The sequence below is a fragment of the Myodes glareolus genome, chromosome 17 (genome assembly GCF_982192425.1).
Source record: "Myodes glareolus chromosome 17, mMyoGla1.1, whole genome shotgun sequence".
Lineage (NCBI taxonomy): Eukaryota > Metazoa > Chordata > Mammalia > Rodentia > Cricetidae > Myodes > Myodes glareolus.
The window spans coordinates 48413399-48438684 of record NC_142042.1 but is presented as its reverse complement, the minus strand read 5'-3'; the positions used below and the strand labels follow the sequence as shown (position 1 = coordinate 48438684).

Sequence of the window (25286 nt, the reverse complement as noted above, 5' to 3'; positions counted from 1 at the left end):
CAGTAAGGGCTGAGCATCCAGTCTCTTCTCAGCCTACTTCATTATCAAGCTTCTCCGACAGAGGCTGAAAGCCCAGCTCCCGCATCAGGTCCAGTCCCTGTAAATTGCATCAGGATTAAGTTTGAGTGTTCTGTGTCATTTTCAGGGAGTTGTCCATAGTATTAGGCCTATCATCAGACGGCTACTGATTCTCTTCTCAAAAGGCTACACATGAATTCCAGCTTCCCAGAAGCTTTATTGGAGTGGAATTTTGGGGAAAACTGCAAAACCAAAAGTTGGGGCTGGTTGGTTGCTTTCCCTAGCTGTAGTTTTCAGGCTACGTGAGTTAGTAGCTTATGCCTGAGTTAGGGATGCTAACCTCTCACAGGAAAACATCAGAACCACGAGCACTTAATCACCGGCTTTACCATAGTAATGTGGACTTACAGGTTAGTTAGGAGCCCTTCAGCTGCAGTTTAGCAGAGACCCAGTTCAAACTAGCTTGACTAACAAGGAAATTGTTGATTCACATAACTAGATACAGGGAAACGTCCTGTGTTGTATGCTCTGCTTTTCTGGGATTCTAGAGTTACCTCAGTTGCCTTTTCATTGCGAAAAACTTCTTAATTAATTAATTAATTAATTTTGCATTCGCATACCATTGTGGTGTTTCTCAGCATTGATGCTTTAACATTTGGGGCGAGATAACATCCTATTGTGGGACTACCCTGTGCATTGCGGTGTGTTCGGCAACCTAAAGAGTATCTGGACTGAGACAATCAAAGCTGTCCTCAGACATCCCTCAGAGTGGAGAACAAATCCACCCCATTTGAGAACCACTGGTCTGGAAGAAGGCCAACCAGTTTTAATAAGTCTCTTATCTGTAATGTGTTTCCTAGAGAATCTCCTGGGAAGGCCTTTTTCTCTTTTTGGCTCTACATTAGGTCACTCCCCCATTCTGGAACCTGTCACTGGCAAGGAAAGCATCGTGTCCTTCAGACTAATTCCACCCTGACTGAGAAAGTCACGAAAGGGAAATAAAGGCCAAGAAGTCTAGCAGGCTTGCTACACCACACTCTAAATATCCTTCTTTTTCCCGTTTCCTCCCTTCCAGTGAGGATTATGGAAAGAACTTTAAGGATATTACAAACCTCATCAATAACACCTTCATTCGGACTGAATTTGGCATGGCGATTGGTCCTGAGAACTCCGGAAAGGTGAGACTCATTCCTGCCATGTGAAGTGGGTACCGCATGCCGTCTGGAGCTGTCAGTGTCATACCGGCCTGAGTGTCACACTGAGCCTGCCCCTGCAGTGACACACCGCCTCCAAGAAGGCCATACCTAGTCCAACAAAACCGCACCTCCTCACATTGCCACTCCCTATGAGCTTATGGGGGCCAGTAACATTCAAACTACCACACTGATCACAAACCAATGGGGCTTAGTGCAGATTTTTTTTTTCTGGTTCACATCCAAAATGCACCAAAACCCTTCATACTTATGTGGTAGTTGTTCCTTTTGACAACATTGTAGTCTTTGGGGAAACTCCATCTTAAAACTAACTGGAGAAAAAAAGGAAGGAAGGAAGGAAGGAAGGAAGGAAGGAAGGAAGGAAGGAAAAGAAAAAAGAAAAGAAAGAAGGAAGGAAGGAAGGAAGGAAGGAAGGAAGGAAGGAAGGAAGGAAGGACAGGTATGATACATTGGCTCAATTCAGGGTATCTTTTAAGACTAGAACTTGGAGACAGACAAACAGACACATACACGCCCCTGCTCTCACTGTTTTCCTCCTAACCCTGACCTCCCCTCTCCCGGCCAGGTGATACTAACAGCAGAGGTATCCGGGGGAAGCCGAGGAGGCCGAGTGTTCAGGTCCTCAGACTTCGCCAAGAACTTTGTGCAGACAGACCTGCCCTTTCATCCTCTGACTCAGATGATGTACAGCCCTCAGAACTCTGACTACCTGCTCGCCCTCAGCACTGAGGTGAGTCCAGCCGAGCTTGCCTTTCCTGGTCTGCAGCACCAGAATACCCCGGCTTTAAAGGACAGCGTGTTCCATTAGACTTTTTCCTTAAGTCTCCTCATGATGAAATGTGTGTTTTTACACTCCTCCCGTCTGGGGATGACGTCTGCAGACCCTCTGTTCCAGGTACGTATGATGTAGTGTTGCCAGTGTATGCTATTTTAATGCGTGAATTCTGTTGCTGCTGGAATGGTGAAGGAGAGAACCATCTGCAGTCACCATTCTTGAACTGCAAAGGGCACAATGACCCTCCTAAGAGTGTTACTGTTACAAAGGAGAGGAAGTTGGGGAGAATAGCACTGAAGACTGATTCCGCCCAGATGGGCCCCAGTTTGTTTCTGCTGAGCCAGGGTATTTCTGTCCCACCCCCACTGAGGCTGCTCAGTGGGCTCCTGACACTGACAGACATCTTGTTCTTAACTGCTGCATTTCAAAGCAACGGCCAATCACACATCCCAGGACCTCCGTTTGCTCGGCTCCATGACCCCATACTCTTTGGCTCTACCTTTCTAGATGAACTTTCTTGGTGGTCTCTTTCTTAAACTCCCTAACTGCCTTCTGTTCATTTTGCACTAAGCAACCACTTCCGCTGTTTTCTGCTCAGAACGTAAAGACTCTCACATCCTCACCTCCTGCTCTGGCTTCCCCAGAGGCCAGCAGGTTCCTGTCCTGCTGACCCCAGGTTTCTCCAGGTGTGTGTCCCACAGGCAGCTCCAGCCCAGCCCCAGCTGAGCTTCTCTGCTTCTCTCTCAGGCGTGTTCCTACAGTATTTATAGTAGTTAATGATACAGTGTATCCCACATCCCCCTCACCACACACACACACTGAACTATTGGAAAAGTCAGTTCTATTCCGGCTTCATTTCTGACTGATCCCGTTCCTCAGGGCCATGGTTGAAGGCCTCTAGCTCTTACTGAACTAAATGGCACTCACGTCATATCCTACCTCTAGCTGGGATGCTCTGAAATCCATTTTCCACATTCTCATCTATGGTTGTGACCTAAAAGGTGATGCTGTCGTTCCCCTCCCAGTGACTTTCCTGCTGAGAGCTCTCATAAAAAGCTGGGCTCCTCAGCCTCCCCTGAGTGCACCTCACCTCTCCTCGTCTTCTCACCTTCGAGTTTTGCACCACTGATGTCCTTTGACCTTCATGTTCCTCCATGTTTGTCCCCTTCCTGCCTTTACTAGTCTTCATTTGTCTTTCTGCACTCGCGTCCCCTGCCTCCTTCTGATCGTACCGCCCACCGTTAGTCAGTCAGCTGTCACTGTGCGCTGTGCCTCCACTCTCTTCTACACTGGACCACATCCATAACTCCATATGGTAGTGAGCTCTCTTGTGTCCTTTGTTAAACTGTGAGGTGCTCGAGAGGCAGGAAGGCAGTGTCTGGTACGCGGTCTGGCATACGGGATACTTTAGATGAATTTGTTGTTCTCATTTCCAAGACCGAGAGTCTAAATAATATGAGTGTGTGTGTGTGTGTGTGTGTGTGTGTGCATCTGTGCATGTGTGTGTGCATGTGTATGTGTGCATGCACACATGAGTGAGTGTGTGTGTGTTTTGCTCAGACAGCTCCAGTATGTCTGTCTATGGGACTGACTGGTTGGAAGTGAATCATGAAAGGTCAAATAAACAGCTGCACAGAATAAAGCTGGAATTTTGATAAGTCATTTATAATCTTTCAGAATGGCCTGTGGGTGTCCAAGAATTTTGGGGAAAAATGGGAAGAAATCCACAAAGCAGTATGTTTGGCCAAATGGTGAGTAACACAAGACTCCATCTGTGCAGAGCCCTAAACCTGAGTGCTGCCAGAAGTCACATGAATAAATAGCAAGCACTTGCTCTGTGCCAAGTGCTCTGCAGGGTCCCACAGGGGATAGGAAGAGGGCGGGACACAGACCTGACCCTGGAGGAGCTCCATAGGGGATAGGAAGAGGCCCGGGACACAGACCTGACCCCGGAGGAGCTCCATAGGGGATAGGAAGAGGCCCGGGACACAGACCTGACCCTGGAGGAGCTCCATAGGGGATAGGAAGAGGGCCGGGACATAGACTGACCCTGGAGGAGCTCCATAGGGGATAGGAAGAGGCCCGGGACACAGACCTGACCCTGGAGTAGCTTCTATTTGTGTTGGCAAAGGATTTTTGTCTCAGTGACTGTTATAAGTCATGTGACTGCTGCCTACAAAGAGTTTTTTCTCCGAAGCTGGTGACATCAGTTGGGACATAAAATGGGGCTTTAATGCGGGGTCTTAGGTACGTCTCTATAGCCGGGCTTACACTTCCTCGTCTAGCACTCCATTTCAGTTGCATAAGACATAGTGTGAACGCAGGAAGAGCCGAAAGGGCTTCCAGGCTGCGCAAGTGCCACCATTTGCAGCAAGAAAACACTTCCTTCCGCTGGCAGTGTGCCCCTACCCTCTGTGCCTGCCCAAAGACCGTGTACCGCGTACCAGAGGCAGCTCTGACTTGGGAGCAAAGTTGCTTTGTTCCAGCCCAGCTCTGTTTCTAGTCAGTGGCTTTACCCTCTCTGGGTGTCAGGTTCCCCTTGGCGAAAGGAGGCCTCTTTGCAGACTATGGAGGGTGGTGAAGCAAGCATTGAGTCGGCAGCCCCAGACCTCCCACATTCTGCAGCTCAGTTCCGTGTTCTAAGGCTCTTCTTTTCCACTGACTCATTTCAACAAATCTGGTAATCTGGTTTCCCCGTTAACGGCAGATCGCTGCCAGAGATGAGCTGCGGGGCTGCTAGCAGCCAGCAGCAAGCACGCGAGCACGCGGCAATGTTGGAATTACACCTGAAAGCTGAGCCGGCAGCAGAGCCATGAGAAAACAGGCAGCACTCGGGACAAAATTACTGTGCTAGATCAAGGAAGGACATCCACTTCAGCAACTTCTGGGAGAACACTGTATTATGGCTTGATGTGATTAATGTTCATGGCAACGACCCCAAATCCCAAGGGTTTTATGTGTTCTACTTAGGGAACCAGAAGAAATAAATCATACATATTTGAAATATATCTACCCAGAACAGTTAAAATACTGGCTATGCTACTTAAGTGAGGTGGGCCTTTCCCAGAGGCATTCACTAGAGGAGGAGTTTGGAGAGCTGCTGTGCCCATGCCGCACCTGATTTCATGTTTTAGTCTGTGGTGTTGGCACTGGATGGGACTTGACAGCAAGAAAGTCATTGGTATGCTGGCTACATTAACAAGTCACTTTGAACAGAACTAAAATATTTATATCATTTTAAGGTGTGGTAATCTTTGCCATTGAAATTCATCTTTATAATAAAAAGCTATTTTTGAATGATATTTTATTGCCTATGCAAGGTTTCTTTATTATGTATATGTGGTGTTTTGCTTTGAGACAGGGTCTCTTTATGTAGCCCTGGCTGTTTTAAAACATGCTATGTAAACCAGTCTGGTCTCAAACTCACAGAGATCTGCTTGCCTCTACCTCCTGGGTGTTGGGATCAAAGGTATGCGCCACTACACCCAGTTTTACACAAGTTTTTTTACATTTAATTTTTAAAAAGATTTATTTATTTATTTATTTATTTATTTAATATCCTGCCTGAAGGCCAGTCAAGGGCACCAGTTCTCATTATAGATGGTAGTGAACCACCACATGGTTGCTGGGAATTGAACTCAGGACCTCTGGAAGAGCAGTCAGCGCTCCTAACCACTGAGCCATCTCTCCAACTCTAATTTTTTTTTCTAATGAGTTTTGCTTATGTGTATATATGTGTACCACATGCTTGAGGTACCTATGGGAGTCAGAAGGGACATCAGACCCTCTGGTCCAGAAGTTCTAGATAGTTGTGAACCATCATGTGGGTGCTGGGAATTGAACTCAGGTCCTCTGCAAGAGCAACAAATGCTCTTAACTGCTGAGCAATCCCTCCAGTTCTGATATTTTACTTTTGTACGATATTTAATTGCTTAACTCTTAACTCAGGGTAGCTAGGCTACTGATGCTGGTAACTCACCTTTAGGCCGTTGATCTCTAGGAATGTCCAGCCTGAAATTCTAAAAAGCATGCTTACACCAGGGACCTTCTGCTGATGGCAACCTATAAGTGCTGTCAGGATCTCCTTCCCCGCAAACCGCCTTTCCAAATTTCATTTAGATAATTCAACTTCTGACTTAGTTGTCTGTCTGATGAAAAAAACTAAATTGTTTAGCTCATAAAAATCACCAAGCTAACTAAATTGGGGTAGTGGTGGCTCAGGCCTTTAATCCCAGCACTTGGGAGGCAGAGTCAGGCAGATCTCTGTGAGTTTGAGGCCACCCTGGTCTACAGAGCGAGTTCCAGGACAGGCACCAAAGCTACAGAGAAACCCTGTCTCAAACCCCCACCGGACCCCAGAAAAAAAGCACTGGGCTAAATTCAAATGGGAAACCACAAAGCCTAAAACCCAGCAACTGACCCGAAGAAGCCAATCAGCGTGGCAGAGGCAATGAGACACACGCCGCACAATTAAAACAGCTGGCCAGGTGACAAATAGCGGCAGATGGCAGACAGTGTGTCGTCGGGCACAGTGCTCTAGAATGGGGCTTCCCTCAGGCCAGCTCCATGGCTGTTTGGACAGGGATTCTTGACTTCACTACCAGTAACATATTGGGTGGGATGAGTCATCCCTGAGGTAGTGTTCTGTGCACTTCGAGGTGTTTAGAAGGGTCCCAATCTGTACCCACTAGATGCTGGGAGTAACTTCTGCCTCCTCCTCGCCCCACCTCAGGTGTGGCAACCAGAACTGTCATCAGACACTTCAGGTGTCTGCAGCGAGGCAGACCTTGTTGAGAAGCCACTGCTCTAGAATTTGCAGGAGAAAAGGAAAGAAGACTTCCAATTAGAGTGACCACAAGAGCCCCACAGGAGGACTAGTTTTTAAGCTTGTGTTGGGAGTTGTGAGTTTATAATTTAGTGAAGAGAGAGAAGCATGTCGCTGGGGGAAATGGTATGCACCCAGCGGCAGAGAAGGAGTGCAAGTCCGTCAGTGTGACCAGAAGAGTTCTCACAGTGAGGTGGAGGCTGTGGGAGACAAAGGGGTGCAGGCTGTGGGGAGCTCCACCAGAGGACCATCCGAGCAGCTTCCCCACTTTTCCTCTTGAATGCTCACTGTAAACCTGACCAAGCGCAGTGAGCAGCATGCCAGCCGCTGCCAGGGCCTTTGTGACTAGCCTAATGCCGTCTCCCAGTAGCCTTACTCCATTTCTTATCCCTGTCTTTGCCTCTTTGTAGGGGAGCAGACAACATCATCTTCTTTACCACCTATGTGAATGGCTCCTGCAGTAAGTATACTGTAGTCCCAGAAAAGAGTGCCTGGCTGCCCATTCATGGTAGAATATTCTGGGTTGTGTGGGCTAGAAATAAAAGATTTTCCCATGCTCCTGCAAATTCAGTAGCTACAGAAAATTCAAAGCTGTTAATTACTTTTAAAATCTTGAAAATACAACTAAAGTCCTTCATCATGCCCAGGTCAATAAAAGTGTAACCATACACGCAGATGATAAAGTTCATCCTAGCGATCGTATGTGCTACTGTTCTCGCTGTTGTGACCAAATACCGGACGAATGCAGCTTAAGGGAAGAGAGGTTATGTTGGCTCCGGTTTAATCGGGTGGGCTCTCGCCCTCACGGCACCTCTCCCGCTTCCCAGGTGCTGAGTGTGGGCGCCACCGTACTCGGCACAGCTAGTCTCTCTAACTGACACATCTGCTTCGCCTGTCCTGCCTTGCCTGCAACTTGAAATTTGCTCTCGTTCCTTTCTTCAGCAAACTGAGGATTTTTCACATCCTTCTCAACTTGCCCTCTGAATTCTCACTGTAAACCTGACTACACAGTCAGGGACCAGTAACCATAACAGAATCTGAATGTTACTGCTGACATCTCTACCAGATAAACTAATCCATTAGTTTTCAGTTGAGTCTCATTCAACATTTCAAATCACAGGTAGACTACAGCCAGATTCTTTCCTGGAGTGTGACATGAATGTTCTCTAACCCAGTTCCCAACAGAGATCTTGTTTTCCTCTTAAGTCTGGCCTTCACATCTACATTTCTCTCAGAATTCCGGCCCTCACGAGCTCCCACTAGAATGGCCCACTGAGCCGCACTTACAGCATTCTGGTGCCCATCTGTCCCATAGCTCCAGACTCTTGCTCATTCCTTGAACTAGTCTGAACTCATTCCAGAACTAGACTGAAAGCCGCACGGTCAGGTTGTCACTCAAGTGCACTCTTTGATACCAAATCTCTGGAATAATTACTTCTCATCACTGCTTATCTCAGTCAGTGTTCTGTTGCTGTGAAGAGACACCATGACCCCAGCAGCTCTTATAAAAGAAAGCATTTATTTAGGGCCGGCTTACAGTTTCAGAGGTTTAGTCCATTATCATCATGGCACAGAACATGGTGGCATGCAGGCAGACATGGTGCTGGAGAAGGAGCTGAGAGTTCTCCATCTGGATCCACAAGCAGCAGGAAGAGAGAGACACTGGGTCTGGCTTAGGCTTCTGAAACCTCAAAGCCCACCCCTACGTGACACACTTCCTCCAGCAAGGCCACACCTCCTAATCCTTCTCAAGTAGTGCCACTCTCTGATGAACTATAAGCATTCAAATATGTGAGCCTCTGGGGGCCATTCTTCTTCAAACTATCACTCTGACAAAACACTAGCAGGAGTAACTGAAGGGAAGAGAGGTTACTTTGGCTCTTTCCTGTACCCTTTAGAGGGTTTGGTCCATCATGGCGAGGAAGGCATGCTGGCTGAAGCAGCTCTGTCCCTGGCAGTAGGAGTATGTAGCATGACTCGGATAAAAGAGACTTATTCTCCTTTGCAGTTTCTGGGGGGCAGCCCGCAGTGACCAGGAGAGCATGGCAGCTGGAGCAGCCCTGCATAGGAGTAAAAGCTCACAGCCTTTGCTTGTTCTCATTTTAGCCAATCAGGGAGCAAAGCGCTTGTACCAGAATCAGGAGTATAAGCCACCTTCAGGCCCTGCCCTCAGTGACCCACAGTCCCAAAGATCCCACAACTCCCCAAACAGTACCAAGCATTTAAACCCATGGACCCATGGGGGACATTTCATATCCAAGCCATAATAGCAATGTAGATACAGCAAACACTGGGCCATGAACAATAGGAGACCCACAGGTATAATGATTCCTGTACAAGATGGATGACTTTCATGTCGGCTGAACTGTTGGCCTCCCAATCCATGCTACACTATCCAAGCAGAAAGAAAACATCTTTCTTTTATTCATGCAACAAATCCCTGAGTCCTTGCTGTAGACTGCACACGAGTGCAATGAGGGCAAACTCCCAGGGTCCACTGTCATGGAGCAATAGTGTAGCGTTTTAGCTGATAAACAAGAAAGGGAAATCTCAAACAAGATCATTTAAAACAGAATAAGATCATCTTGAAGTACCATGAAGAGAGTACAGATCATCACTGCTGCTGTACAACACTGTGAGTCACGAGCACTAGAAAACCTCACCTAAGTCAAACCCAAGTGTAAGTCTGTGTATATGATGCTGTGTCACATGCGCTGTCATTTGCTCAGAATGTGCCTTAATACAGAAGTGCCCTCTCTTATTAAAATAAGAGTGGTTCTAGAGGGTTCTAGCGGCCCTGTGGATGGCACGCACCTGTAAGTGAAGTTTTAATCCATACTTTGTCTTGTTTAAGAAGCTGACCTTGGGGCGCTGGAATTATGGAGAACGTCTGACTTGGGGAAAACCTTCAAAACCATTGGCGTGAAAATCTACTCATTTGGCCTTGGGGGCCGTTTCCTTTTCGCCTCTGTGATGGCTGATAAGGTGAGCGTTTGCCTCCCAGGGTCTGACGTCCCTGCTAACACACACTGGAGCTCTGTCCCTGTGCAGTCCTGACATTTCTTGTCTTCTTGCGTTAAAAAAAAACTGTTGACACTGGTTTATTTTGTGTGTGGGTGATATGTGTGTCCCTATACATGCCATGGCAGATGTGTGGAGAGTAGAGGACGGTTTGCGGGAGTCTCTTCTCTCTGTACGCCGTGTAGACCCGAGGGATCAAACCCACGTCATCAAGTTTGGTGACACAAACACTTTCACCTACTGAGCCATCTCGCCAACCCTGTGATTTTAAATATTTCAGTAAAAGCTTCAGAAGAGATTCTGTCGACAGAGACTGACCAACTCTCAGGGGATACTGTGGATGTTAACCTCTGTCACTGGGACTAGTCTTGGTTTTGGACTTGCAAGTCCAGTGTTTGGCTTTACTCAGACATGAATATCTGGAGGGGGAAGAAAGCAACTCATTTGCACATTATTCTATAATCATAATAAAAATATATAATGCTATATTACATACTGTTACATACTCTGTACTACTCTAAATCCCATAGATAGCAGTGAATGCATACACACATTTCCTGCTCTCCGAGCTTGTGTTCAAGTGGGGAAGCCCATGCTAAGCAAGTGTCTCAACCACTTTCCATTGCTGTGAAGAGACACCATGACCACAGCAACTCCTAAAAAGGAAAGCTGAATCACAGTTCAGAAGTTTAGTCCATTATTGTTACGGTGGGAAGCATGGCGGCACACAGGCAGACGTGGTGCTGGAGGAGCTGAGGGTTCTACTTCCAGATTGGCAGGCAGCGAGAGGGACAGTGGGCCTGACTTGAACTTCTGAAACCTCAAAGCCCATCCCAGTGATGCACTTCCTCCACTAAGACCACACCCACTCCAACAAGGCCACACCTCCTAATCATGTCAAGTATCACCATTCCCTCATGACCGAGCATTCAAATACATGAGTCTGTGGGGCCATTCCTGTTCAAACTCCCACAGCAAGTAGGTCTGTCTAGGGGACAAACCAAACAGCAGGGACATGGGGAGCAGCAGGAACTGGCAGCACTGTTTACAGACCCTGTGCGTGGGTGGGATCGAGGTGATGTGAGCTGAGGAGGGCACACCGGTGTGAATATCTGGGAGGAAAGCAAGGACAGAGACAGACCCTTCAGACCTCCTGAAGACAGGAGAGTGGGGTGTGGCTGGAGCACTGGGGAAATGGGGGTGGGGGGTGGAGTGGGAAGCTGTAGCCCACAGGGCCTTTTTTTTTTCTAGACAGGGTTTCTCTGTAGCTTTGGAGCCTGTCCTGGAACTAGCTCTTGTAGACCAGGCTGGCCTTGAACTCACAGAGATCTGCCTGCCTCTGCCTCCTGAGTGCTAGGATTAAAGGTGTGCGCCACCACTGCCCGGCTAGGACTTTCATTCTCTTGGTGAACTGTAGTATGATTTGGCTTCCACTGTAGCAGAATAGGTGTGCGTGAGAGAAGGCAAGAGTGGAGGTAGCGAGAGGAGCAGCTGAGAGGCTGTCAGGTGTTCAAGGGACAAGGGAACTGGAAGCAGACTGTTAACAGTGGGTGAGGGGAGATGCGGTGAGATTGTATGTGTGTATTTAAATGTATTGCCAAGTGGATGAGCCAGTGCCTTGGATGTTCCTTGTCAGACAAAAAAAGTGAGGCCATAGGAAACATCCAAGTCTTGGTCTGAGCAACTGGATATTTAACAGTGCCATTTCCCATGCAGCAAAGGCTATAGGAGGAGCAGGTCTGTGGGAGAAACCCAAGAATTCAGTGTGTTGGATATGAAATGCCTATCATGTATCTGAGAGGAAATGATACGTCAGCATTTGTGTATACGAATCTCCCCCAATTCCATGGTACTTAAAACCGTGTGACTGGATGCTTTCTTCTGAGGAGTGGGTAGGTAGAGAAAAGATGTGAGGATTGAGCAGGGCCTGAAGCACCTCTCCACTGAAGGCTGCCAAGAGAGGAGGAATCTAGCTAAGAAGCCTGGGTGGGAGGGAGGGGTGAAGCCCGGGAAATCAGGACACCATGTTGTTACGAAAGTCAAGTGACGAAAGCATTTGCAGAGGCAGCAGCTGTCAGCTTGGCAAACCCAAGTGAATGGTGGAGTTGCGTGAACTCCGAGAATGACCCACTGGGTTGGAAGAGTGGATTGTGGGTGACCTTGAGGGAATTGGTTTCACTGAAGTCGTGAGGTTAAGAGAGGGATCTGGGAATGGGGAGTAGACACAGCATCTACCACTGAACTACACCTGCTGATCTCCAGGAACTGTTTTAAATAAACTAGCAGAGACCAGGGCAGTTGCTTCTTAGCAGACCCCTATCCAAATTCTCACTGACCGGTATCCTTACAGGAGTTCTGGACTCCTTGGCCTCCTTCTAGCCTGCACGGGTTCCCTTCATGGCTATGGAGAGAATTCCTTAGAGGCATGTCTGTCTTATCTTGATTCTCCTGTGGTCTCCTAACATGGATTTCATCTTCATCATCTAGTTATCTATTTCTTTGGATTAATTCTCTAAAGCCAGGGTTATCTCAAAGAGACCAGACACTCGAGTGGCAATCATTTTGAGAACTTCCAGCAAACATGTGCAAATGTTATCAAGTCGACCTAGTCACACCCTTTGCTCTGCTGAAGGAGATGGGGGGCCGGCGACTGGGAGAACCATAGGAAGAGAGGAGCCAGAGAAAGCCAAGATGGAATGGGTCGCTTCATTGCCTGGAGATGAGTGGGAGCAGCTTAGAGAATTGCCATGGGACCTCTTGCAATTGTACCCACCGAGGAAAGGATTAACACAACTATTTAAAAAGTGTTTCATGACCTTGACATGACACCTTGACGGAAGATTAAAAATACAGTTATTGGTATATTTATTCTAGGATACAACAAGAAGGATCCACGTGTCAACAGACCAAGGGGACACATGGAGCATGGCGCAGCTTCCTTCCGTGGGACAGGAGCAATTCTACTCCATTCTGGCAGCCAATGATGACATGGTATTCATGCATGTAGATGAACCTGGAGGTAAGAGCCATTTAGTGGCCCATCCTTGAATCTGCAGAGATGTAAGCTTTGGACTCTGCTCGAGAAGCTTTCTTTTGTACATGTCAACTTCTCTTCTTACCCCAAGAGGCTTATTAATACCCCAGAGATGATGTACTACCTCTTTAAAAGGCACTTGTTCTGGTGCCCCCGGTGGTCTGTGAGGGTGGCTGTGCCTTAAGGCGGAGCTCCCCAGAGCAGACTGCTCAGTGGGACTGAAGTGCTAGTGGTCTGGGCCAGGTCAGGACAGGAAAGAGTCCGAAACCGGCTTTGGTTTGTTTGATGTTGTGTTGAGACAGGGGCTTCCACTGTAGTCCAGGTGACTCCGAGCTCACAATGTTCCTCCTCTTAATTCGGGAGGCTGGGGTTCCAAGTATGTACGGCTTCACCCAGCCTAGAAACTCAGCCATTTGACAAAGCAACATCATGTCTTTTGAACATAATGATAGAAAGTTAGGGCTGACATTTTGTCTCTTTCCAGTTTCACTTTTCTGGTGCTAATTTTTTATATAAAATTGTCTGTTTGTGATATATTAGAATTTAAAAAAAATTCTTCACAAAAGAGTTTGAGAAGCATTCTAAAGTACAAGATTTAGAAATGTGTGAAATATGAACCTAAATACAATATATGCCAGCAAAATATACCTGGGAAGAGCTTTTCTGATTACGTCACACAGTGAACGGCGTCTCCTGGGTTCCAGCCTCTGAGCTGACTGCCAGGGTTAAAGAAACGTGAAGACTTTGCGTGTGAAGCCGTGATCAACAAATGTGCTGGGTCATGCATGCATGACAAGATTATTGCTTTGCTTTGTCTCTCTGGTTGCTCTCAAGACTGATTTCGTCTGCTTTCTCACATCAGATACCGGATTTGGCACAATCTTTACCTCTGATGACCGCGGCATCGTCTACTCCAAGTCTCTAGACCGACATCTCTACACCACCACCGGTGGAGAGACCGACTTCACCAACGTGACGTCCCTCCGAGGAGTCTACATAACGAGCATGCTCTCCGAAGGTGAGGCTCGGCCTAGTTCTGGCTCCTTCAGCTGAACGGGTCAGGATTTGAGGTCCTCGGGAGCCTGATGGTCCTTCCCCAGCCATGTGCTGGCCTTGCCAGCCAGCCCGCCCTTTTGTGTTGTGGCTTCACTGTGTGGGGAAAGTGTGCAAGCAGAAGTAGAGCTTTGCAGAGCAGCAGAAGTGGGAAGGAGGAGGGGTGCACAGCGGGAAGTGTACGTTACGAGTCTTCTGTATTTGGAGGGTTAGGTCTAGAGGAATGAGCCCGAACTAAAATTATATCTGTTTCTCATGTAGAGAGCATAGTACTAGGCCAGCCAAAGTCCTCCCAGGGTTCTGCCGTAGGGCTCCCCTTTACCAAGACTCTGTGCGAGGAAACACATCACTTCCAGGGCAAAGACCCTTAAAGCTTTCTTATGTATCCGTGTTTCGGTGGAGCTAAGGGGTGTTTCTCTTCTGTAGATAGCTTTCAATGGCCTCCAAGGTCCTGGGTGGCGCTGACTCCTCGTCCCCTCCCTGACCACACATCCAGCTCTTTTCTCTTCCATTTCCTCAGATGTCCACCAGGTAGAGAGCTTCTTCAAGTCAGCTCCTGTGTTACTTTCTGAGTGGGAATTACCTGGATTAGCCCGCTTTAAATTCAGGCCTTCTCCCTTCCTCACATACATTTCTAATCTACCTTAGATCTCCAGATTTTCATAGCATGTATTCCATATGATTAACATATGCATTCTATGTAGTCCACATGTTCACTGTCTCTAACATATGCATTCTATGTAGTTCACATGTTCACCATCATGCTGATGGTGGTGATAATGGTAATGATAGTGGTGGTGTGTGCATATGTGTGTATGCGTGCATGTGTGCACATGGACACACACACATGTGGAGGTCAGAAGACAACATTGAGGAGTTGTTCTCGGCCTCCACTGTGGGTTCTGGGGATCGAACTCAGACCCTCAGATGTGTGCAGCAGGTGCTTTTTCCTAAGGCGTCATCCCCCCCCCCCCCGGCCCTCAGTAAGGTTTTCTGTGTTGCTCACTGGTATATTTATTGCCAGAGCCTACAGTAGTTTTTTCACACTGACCATTTAATAAATGCTTGTTGAATAAATGAATTTTCCTTCATCTGCCTTCCTCGTTGATGCTTCTTGAAACCTCAAAGTGTATTATCTCTGCACTTAAATCTGTGGCAGTTTGCCCTTGAGAACAAGGAAAAGAGGTCACAGGAAAGAGACATTGGATAGAAAGGAAGGAGGGCAGGGAAGATGGCTCGGTAGGTGAAGTGCTTGCCAAGCCTGACGACCTAGGCTTGAACCCTAGGACCCTCATGTAGAAGAGAAGAGATTCCCAGAGTTGTCATCCACTCACATGCACACTGTGGCACGGGGCACATGCACAAATAATTAAGTAAATGCAATGTACAGTTTTTAAAAAGAAAGTGCCTCAGAGAGATAATGTGGTGGCTAGTTTCATGTCAGCTTGACACAGCTGAAGTCATTTGAGAGGAAGAAACCTTAATTAAGAAAATGCCTCCAAGAGGCTGGAGAGATGACTCAGTGGTTAAGAGCCCTGGTTGCTCTTCCAGAAAACCCAGGTTCAATTCCCAGCACCTATATGACAGTTCCCAATGGTCTCTAACTCCAGTTCCGGGAGGAGGGGGGGGGTCTGACACACTCACACAGACATACATGCAGGCAAAACATCAATGCACAGCAAAGAAATAAATAGATAATTTAAAAAAGAGAGAAATGCCTCTGTAAGATCGGGCTGTAGGCAAGCCTGTGGGACAGTTTCTCAATTAGTGATTGTTGGGGGAGGGCCCAGCCCATTGTGGATGCTACCATCCCTGGGCTGGTGGTCCTGGGTATATAAGAAAGCAGGCTGAGCAAGTCATGATGAGCAAGCCAGTAAGCAATACCCCTCCATGGCCTCTGCATCAGCTCCTGCCACCAGGTTCCTGCCCTGGCTTCCTTCAGTGATGGACTGTGATGTAGAAGTGTAGACAGACCCTTTCCTTTGCTTTTGTCCATGGCATTTCATCATGGCTATAGTAATCCTGACAAGAACAGGTAGGGTATGGGAAGGTGAAAACAACTCTAGTTAGACATTATTAATTCAGGAATTAATGTAAATAAATAATCTTGAGAATCCCTAAAATGAGCTTGGCATGTCTTTGAATAAAACTTAGGATCCCTGCCTTCGGTAGATTTTCTTCCAAGGAATCAACAATAAAGGAGAATGGACACTGGTCTATTCCTCCTGATCAGGAGTTAAGATGGGTTGACTTCCAGTTACGAGAACAGAATGCCTGAGACAACCTGTTTATAAAGAGCAAAGGTTTATTCGGGCTCACAGTTTTAGAGGTTTCCGCCTGTGACTGGTTATCCCCACTGCTCTTGGGTCTTTGGCGCCACATTGTGGTGGAAGTAGTCAAAACCCACCACCTCAGACACAGGAAAAGAAGGAGGCTAAATCCCAATACCCCTTAAAGGACACAGCCAGGGACCGCACTTCCTCTCATTGGCCTTCTCTCAGTCTGGCAGCCACACTATGGGAACCTAGGCAGTAGAGAAGAGGGAGAAATTTAAGGTCCAAGCTACAGCATAAAGGAATGAAATGCTTTTGGGCTTCTCGAGAATGTGTGCTCCGGATGGTATCTGGAGTTAGCGGGGATGTCCTGTAAGTGGCACAGCTTCCTCAGGCCTGCCATGGACCAGCGCTGAGCCTGTGTTAGGTGCTAAGAGCTCAGGAGACTCCAGAGTCAAAGCAGAGTGGGAAAGGGGGAAGGAAAGGGAGCGGGGTGTGAGGGGAAACACATGGAATCCACATTCTGTGGAAGCGTAGATGTAACTGGCATGGTGGGCCGACTCTGAGACCTCCAGGGTGTCGGGCTTACGTCGTCACTCTCTCCCTGTCCAGATAATTCTATTCAGAGCATGATCACTTTTGACCAGGGAGGACGGTGGGAGCACCTGCGGAAGCCAGAGAACAGCAAGTGCGATGCGACCGCCAAGAACAAGAATGAGGTTTGTTTGTCGCCCGCTGTCATCCGTGTGTGCAGAAAAACAGCCAGTCCGCCCTGCTCTGAGCAGTGCTAAGCTTTGACATCAGGAAATCTCATTCCCAGTCAGGGTCCCAGGTGAAGGTGGAAGGCTCGAGAACAATGAATTCGCTTAGAATCTGTGAATCTATAGAGAGGCCAAGATAAGATACTACAAGTAGTCTTTAAAAAAAGAAAAGATGGAGTGCCAACCATCTTTGTTTGTTTTGTTAAATTTCTGAGTGAAGACAGAATAGACAGATGTGCTGGTTGTTAGCCAGGGGTCTCTGTGGTGGTGAAGAGGCCTTAGAAGTCCTTCAGAAGCCAAAGAGCAGTCGTTCATAACATGGTACAGGCATGGGCCAGTACCCCCTGGGAGAGCTGGTTGTTCCTGTGCTTCCTTCAGACCTGCTCCACACAGGGTCACTCTGCTTCTCTAGGCTGGAGTTTTTGGTGGTGCTCCCCATGGCATGAGATAAAAGGTACCTCCACCACCCCCACCTCACACTCTCCCTTTGTAGCCACGCTTTTGTGGCTACCCCAGTCTTCTTCACCCTTTCCTGTCCCTCTGCCTTGGGTTTGCCCCGCCCCTGCTCCTCTCACCCTCACCCAAGGCAGGAGTGGTGGCCTCTGCTTACCGACACTTTACGGTCCTCCGCCTCTCCCTTCCCAACCTTCTCTTGGTTTCGCTTTGCTATCTGGGTAAAGTCCGAGCTCTGGTGAATGAAGGCTCTGTCTCCACCCTCTCCTTACGGACACACCCTTGCGGTCACACACCCTTGCTCTTCCCCACACACTCTGCTTGTTCGTCCTCCGTGGCCTCTCCCTGTCCTTGCAGGAGTCAGGTCCGTCTCCCCAAACCCTGATTAGTTACAGTCTGTGGAAATCCTAGCCATTCTTAGTGTCCGTCCAGTGAGAACCAACCATCGGTCTTCATTCCGCTAGTGATTGGATAATCTTTACTATTGTGACCCTTGGAGGATATTTTTGGCTTTTGATTTTTGTTTGTTTGTTTGTTTTTCAAGACAGGGTTTCTCTGTGTGGTTTTGGAGCCTGTCCCAGAACTCACTCTGTAGACCAGGCTGGCCTGGAACTCACAGAGATCCACCTGCCTCTGCCCCGGATTGGGATTAGAGACGTGCACCACCACTGCCCAGCAAGGTTTGTTTTATTGTTTGTTGTGGCTCTGGCTGGCCCTGTGTGGATCAGGCTGATCTCGAGCTCAGAGATACCCATATCTGTGTGGTCACCTCCCGAGTGCTAACATTACAAGCAGATGTCACACACCTGGCTCACTTGAGCTTCTTGGAGGGCACCAGCTGTTAAACTGCTTTCACAACTCTCCTACCTGCTGGCATTTACTCTTCCCCTCAGCTTTACTGACATAATTGACAAATTAAAATGGCACATATTTTTAGTGTACAGTATGACATTTTGCTGTGTGTATACATTGTATTGTGTATTCGTGACCACACTCAAGCTAATTAATACACATATTCATTAACACAGCTATCTTTTTATTGTATAAGATAAGAGCATTTAGATCTAGTCTCAGCAGATTACACAGTTTATATGATGCTCACTAGCTCCCCAGAACTTACTTGTCCCATGTAACTGAAACCTCAGAACCTTTTGGCCAACACTGCCCCTCCCCCTTGCCTCCTGATCCCTCACAGCCACCTCTCTACTCCCTGCTTTTATGAGTTTAGTGTTTTATGAGATTCCACATTGAAGTAACATTGAATGGTATTTGTCTTTCGTGCCTGGCTTATTTTATTTAGCATACAGTTTCCCAGGTTCATTTATGTGGTGGCAAACAGCAGGTTCTTTCAGGAGCCAGCAGAGTCCACCTCTGCTGACTTCCATCCGATCTCCTTTGTTGAGAAGAACTAACATCCCATTGGGCATAGACCACATTTTCTTTTTCCATTCAATAGTCTGGGACCTAGAGAAATGGTTCATCAGTTTAGATGGGGTTGGGGGGTCTAGAGATGGTTGAGCAGATGGTTAAAGATGCTCTTCAAGAGGGCCCAGGTTCAATTCCCAGCACCCACATACAGCAGCTCATAACTGTCTGTAACTCCAGCTCCAGGGGATCTGACACCCTCACACACACATGCAGGCAAAACATAGGCAAGGCAAAGCATATAAAATAAAATAAATCTTTCTGTTAAAAATACATGGGCTGGCTCTCTATCTTGAGTTGAGCCACAGTGGATGTAGCCTGTAGATACAGATCCCCTGGAGATTCTGGCTTTCTCTTTTGGGTAAATGCTAAGAAGTAGACTTCCTCGCAGTTGTATAAATTTTGAGAGGAATACCACACTGTTCTGTGTGGTGATGACTTTAATTATGTTTCCCCAACAGAGTACAAGGGCTCCCCTTGCCCTGTGACATTAACCAGTACTTGTTACTGTTATCTTTTTATTAATACAGATGATGTCATCATTCTAACGAGTTGGAGGTGGCAATGTCCCCTTGTGCTGTGTGTAGTTTGCAGATACCGTCTGTTCTGTCGATGGTCAGTTCACTCTTTGGGCATTCCCTGGGCATTGCAGAAGCACTGTAGTTTAATATGATTCCATTTGTACAGTTTTGCTTTTTGTTGTGTGTGTCCTTAGGATCATTTCCAATGTTATTGCCTAGACTGTGTCATGAAGATTTTCTGTGTTTTCTGCTAGTATTTTAATTTGTGGTCTTAATTGAAGTCTGTGTAGAACAGTGTTTCTCAACTTTCTAATGCTGCAGCCCTTTAATACAGTTCATGTCGTGGTGACCCCAACCTCAAAATTATTTCATTGGTACTTCCTAACTCTAATTTGTAAATATCTGATATGCAACCCCCATTGGGGTAATGACCCATAGGTTGAGAACCACTGGTTTGGCATGAACTTTTGTAGATGGTATGAAATCAGAATTCATATCCTTCTTTTGCACATGGATGGATATAAGGTTTCCCTAGCAACATTTATTGAAGTTTTTCTCAAACTCTTCTCAAGTGTTCTTGATTCCTTTGTCAAATATTCATTGACCATAAATGTATGGATTTATGTCTAGGATGTTCTGTTCCATGGCCTCTATGTTAGTGTTTATGGCAGCATTGTGCTGCTTGGATGTCTGTAGCTTCATAGCCTACTGTAAAGCCAGGTAGCGTGGCCTTCTTTTCCTTTAGTTTTTACTTAAGATTGCTTTGGTGTTTCACAGTCTTTAAAGACATAAATTTTAGGATTTTCTTACTGTTTCCTGAAAAAATGATGCCAAAATTTTTGTCTTTCCCCCCATTTTGGTTTTGTTTTGTTTTGGGGTTTTGTCTGTTTGTCTGTTTGTTTGGTTGGTTGGTTGGTTGGTTGGTTGTTGTGATGGTTGTTGTTGTTGGGTTTTTTGTTTTGTTTTGGTTTTTGGGGTTTTGTTTTCATTTTCAAGACAGGGATCCTCTGTAGAGTTCTGGCTGTCCTGGAACTCCCTCTGTAGACCAGGCTGGCCTCTAACTCACATAGCTCTACCTGCCTCTGCCTCCCATGTGCTGGGGTTAAAGGCGTGCAACACCACTGCCCAGCTTGTTTTTTGAGACAGGGTCTTGCTCTGTAGCCCAGGCTAAACTCAAACTCCCAATTTTGCAGCCCCAGCCCCCCAACCCATGCCAACAGGATTTTAGAGGTAAAGTCCATAGCTCACTTTGGGGAGTACAGACACTGCAACAGTATCGACCCCTCCAATCCGTGCACACAGATCTCCTTCCCTTGGTTTGCATCATCAGCTTCTCTCACAGCTTCTTTGTTTTGTAGTTCCTACCACACAGATCATTTACTGCCTTGACTGGACTTATCCTTAGCTGAACAATTCTCTCTTTCTCTCTCTCTCTCTCTCTCTCTCTCTCTCTCTCTCTCTCTCTCTTTGGATTTTTTTTTCTATTTTGTTTTACATGCATTCGTATTTTGCTATGGGTTTTGGTCCCCTAAAACTGGAGTCATGTTATCTGCCATGTGGGTGCCGGAACTGAATCTGGGTCCTCTAGAAGAACAATCAGTTCTCTTAACCACCAAGCCATCTCTCCAGCCCCAACACAATTCTTCTTAAAAGTTGTTTTCTAGTGTGAAAAGCCCTTCTGTATAGGTGTTGCTTTTATTGGTTAATGAATAAAGAAGAAGAATAGAGCTAGGCCTGGAAAACTAAACTGAATGCTGGGAGAAAGAAGGTGGAGTCAGGGAGATGCCATGTAGCCGCCAGAGAGGAAAGACGCGAGCTGCCAGCTGGGACCTTGTCAGTAGTCCACACGCCTTGTGGTAGAATATAAAATGGTAGAAATGGGTTAATTTAATATGTAAGAGCTTGCTAGGAATATGCTATAGTGATTGGCCAAGCAGTATTGCAAATAATATGGTTTCTGTATGATTATTTCGGGGCTGAGCAGCCAGGAACAAACAAGCGACCTCCTTACAACAAGTTGGCCAACAGTCTCCTACAACAGTTTTCAGATCATTAGTTCTTGGATAATGTCTTAGCTAGGGTTTCTGTTGTAATGAAGAGGCATCAAGACCATGGCAATGCTTATAAAGGAAAAATAATTGGGATGGCTTACATTCCCAGAGGTTCACTCCATTATCATCATGGTGGGACATGATGGCTAGCAGGCAGACATGGTGCTGGAAAAGTATTCGAGTGTCCTACATCTTGAGTTACGGGCAACAGGAATTGGTCTGTCTAACTGGGTGTGGCTTGAACATGTATGAGACCTCAAAGCCCACCCCTCCAGTGACATACTTCCTCCACCAAGGCCAAGTGCCCCTCCACAGTGCCACTCCCTTTGGGGGCCATTTTCTTTCAAACCACCACAGATACATAAAACGTAAAAAGTTACATACTTAAGGGAACCATGTGGTATTTTAATACAGATAAACATTGTATAATTTTCAAGTCAAGGTTAACCTCTCTCTACTCACACATCATCCATTCTGTATGGGACAAACATTTCAAATCCTTTTTTCTAGCTTTTGGAAAAACATTGTTATTATCAAATTCTGGCCAGAACTTCCAGCACAGTGCTGAACAGAAGGAGAGCGAGGACATCTTCGTCTGTTTCTGATCATACAGGAAATGAACTCAGTTGTTAATATTTGAATATAATGTTGCCTGTGACCTTTATTATCTGGAGATGCAGTCTCAGCCTAATTTGTTAAGGATTTGTATGCATAAAGAACATTGAATTTATCAAAACTTTCTGCATCTATGAAGATGATTTCATGTTTCTTATCCTTCAATCTGCTAAAGTGGTGTATCATATAAATGGAATTGCATGCCACTGAGCCATCTTTTACCACCTATGTTTGTGACAACATTATTTACAACAGTAAAAGAAGTGGAAGTAAATCCATCAATAGTAGAATGGGCTAATACGGTATGGTATACCACTCCACTCACACACAATGGAACATTATTCAGCCCAGAAAGGAAGGGAATTCCGACAAATGCTGTAATAGAGGTCAACCCCGAGGACACTGTGCTGAGTGAAATGAGCCCATTACAGAAAGACAAACTCTGTGTGATGTCATTTATATGTGGGAGCCTAGAGTAGTCAGATCTAGAGAGACAGACAGTAGAATAGTGGTTTCTCGGGCTGCAGGGAGACAGAAGTAGAGACAGACTTGTTACTTTAAAGTAATGGTTTCAGTTTTACAAGATGAGAAGGTTCTGAAGACTGGCTAAGTGAGAATATGCCTAAGTATATACTCTAAAAACCAGATAGCACATTTCATGAAATGAGCTTCACCACAGGTTTTTCTTTTTTGTTTGTTTTAAACATCATCACACTGAGGTTTGAGTTACACTCAGACTTTTACCGGGAGTCTCTGTGGAATGAGTAAGGACATCATTATGCCTTTGGTTTTAATCTGTGCTTTGGTTTTTTTTTTCACAGTGCAGCCTTCATATTCATGCTTCTTACAGCATCTCCCAGAAGCTGAATGTCCCGATGGCCCCACTCTCGGAGCCCAACGCCGTGGGCATCATCATCGCTCATGGTAAGGAGCCCTCCCTCGCCATTATGGACAGAAGGGGCCAAGCACGGGGAGACAGCACTGCCTTTGAGACACCTCTCCCACCCCCACCCACCCCTCACCCCTCTCCCACCCCCACCCACCCCTCACCCCTCTCCCACCCCCACCCACCCCTCACCCCTCTCCCATCCCCACCCACCCCTCACCCCTCACCCCTCTCCCACCCCCACCCACCCCTCACCCCTCACCCCTCTCCCACCCCCACCCACCCCTCACCCCTCACCCCTCTCCCACCCCCACCCACCCCTCACCCCTCTCCCACCCCCACCCACCCCTCACCCCTCTCCCACCCCCCACCCCACTGCAGGTGACTTCTGTGCTCTGTTCCAGTTTCTTTTCTGTTGCTTTGATAAACCACTCTGGTCAAATACAACCTGAGGAGGAAAGGATTTCTTTCATCTTATACTTCCAGGTCACAGTTCATCGTTGAAGGAAGTCAGGGCTGGGACCATGGAGCAGTTGTTGGCTTATTCCCAGGCTACATCTCTCACAGGCTCATGCTTAGTCTTCTTTCTTATGCTTCCTTATACAACTTTCTTACACAACTCAGAACTACCTGCTAAAGGGTTGATGCTGCCCACAGTGGGCTGTGCCCTCTCACGTCAATCATTAGTCAAGGCAATCACAGATGTGGTTCTGGGCCAGTCTGACCTGGGCAGTCCCTCAACTTAAGATTCAGACAACACTAGGCTGTGTTACAGGGACAACTGCTACAGGTAATTAGAACATGATGACAGATCTGGTGAGAATAGAGTAGTAAATTCATTCGGAAGTGTTCTCTTATCAGTAAATCCTCTTTGCTTCATGTTTCATGTATGCTAACGGTCACTGTCTTTGCAGGTAGTGTGGGAGACGCCATCTCGGTGATGGTCCCAGACGTGTACATCTCAGATGATGGGGGTTACTCCTGGGCGAAGATGCTGGAAGGGCCCCACTATTACACCATCCTGGACTCTGGAGGCATCATCGTGGCCATTGAACACAGCAACCGTCCTATCAATGTGATTAAGTATGCATGCTCTCGGCTCCCACACGGGTCTGTGTAGAGGGCAGTGGCGGGGAAGCTCCTGGGCTCGTTGCACAGAGCCATGGGCCCTGATTTACCTTGGTAGACTCTGCAGAACTAGAGTGAAGGCTATGGGGGGATTCTGTTCAGAGCATCCCAGATTGGGTGATACTGCGTTTTCCTCCTCCTAGCTGTGTATTTTATCACTGAATGATTTCCCCCCTTGGGTCATCAAGTAATGGTTTGATGCCAAGCTTGATGATCAGAGTTTTCAATACCTAGACCCCACATGGTGGAAGGAAAGAACAGACCCCACCACTACACACACACATACACACATACACACACACTGGCTAGTGATCCTCTTACCCAAGCTCTGTGGCATTCACACACCACAACTAAATGACAAAAATGATCTTCTTTCGCCCGCCCCCCCAAATATAGATTTCCCAAGCACTCTGAGTTAGAAATGACTTAAGTACAAATGATACAAAAAATGTGAGGTATTTCAAGTCTATCTAAATTCCTATTGATTTGGAATCTGTTACATTAGAAACAGTTCTTCCCTCAGTTACTGCTTTTTCTTCCTTGGAAAGAGGTATTTTCTCCCATGCGTTCTATGAATGAATCCTTTCTCAGACCCTGCCAGCTAGCGGTATTGTCAGACAGAAGGGTTCCCCCCGACTGGGGACCAACGGTAGATGCGTCCCTGATACCCCAGTCCACGCTGGTCCTCTGTCATGATCCTTCTCTGACCCCGGCTGCAGGTTCTCCACAGATGAGGGCCAGTGCTGGCAGAGCTATGCATTCACACAGGAGCCCATCTACTTCACCGGGCTGGCCTCGGAGCCTGGAGCCCGGTCCATGAACATCAGCATCTGGGGGTTCACAGAGTCCTTCATCACCCGCCAGTGGGTCTCCTACACGGTCGACTTCAAAGACATCCTTGAGCGGAATTGTGAGTATCTCCTTCAGGATTTCCCAGTTGCGACTTGTAAACTCCTTTCCCCAAAGAACCCATTCAGAGAAGTCTCTTACAACCGGGATAGTCAAATGCACACACACACACGGAAGGCGATGAGAGATGTTCTCTGTGTGGGCAGTCCAGCAGTGGAATAGCAAAGCATCCCTGGGGCTAGCACTGTGCAAAGGAATACAAGGGGCGCCTGTGTGATTTAAGTTACTCTGTCATCTACGTTATAAAATAGAAGGTGATAGAATTATCTATCAATGTCCAAAACATCATTTCAGCATGTGGATGATGTGAAAGATTGTGGGATA

The 25286-nt window shown here is 46.9% G+C and overlaps 1 protein-coding gene across 4 annotated transcripts in view; it reads left to right on the top strand.

Moving 5' to 3' along the window:
- The window catches only part of Sort1 (sortilin 1), an 83195-nt gene that overhangs the window by 42483 nt on the left and 15426 nt on the right, over window positions 1–25286 (top strand). For 2 of the 4 annotated variants that reach the window (XM_085677827.2, XM_085677825.2), the window contains exons 4-14: window positions 1094–1196; window positions 1798–1962; window positions 3685–3758; window positions 7243–7292; window positions 9690–9817; window positions 12728–12872; window positions 13750–13905; window positions 16826–16932; window positions 22861–22963; window positions 23840–24008; window positions 24773–24963. In XM_085677827.2, coding sequence (XP_085533953.2) covers window positions 1094–1196; window positions 1798–1962; window positions 3685–3758; window positions 7243–7292; window positions 9690–9817; window positions 12728–12872; window positions 13750–13905; window positions 16826–16932; window positions 22861–22963; window positions 23840–24008; window positions 24773–24963 — 1391 coding nt within the window. Of the gene's footprint in view, window positions 1–1093; window positions 1197–1797; window positions 1963–3684; window positions 3759–7242; window positions 7293–9686; window positions 9818–12727; window positions 12873–13749; window positions 13906–16825; window positions 16933–22860; window positions 22964–23839; window positions 24009–24772; window positions 24964–25286 lie in introns of all 4 variants that reach the window. The other 2 variants (XM_085677826.2, XM_085677824.2) reach the window with 1 other exon arrangement.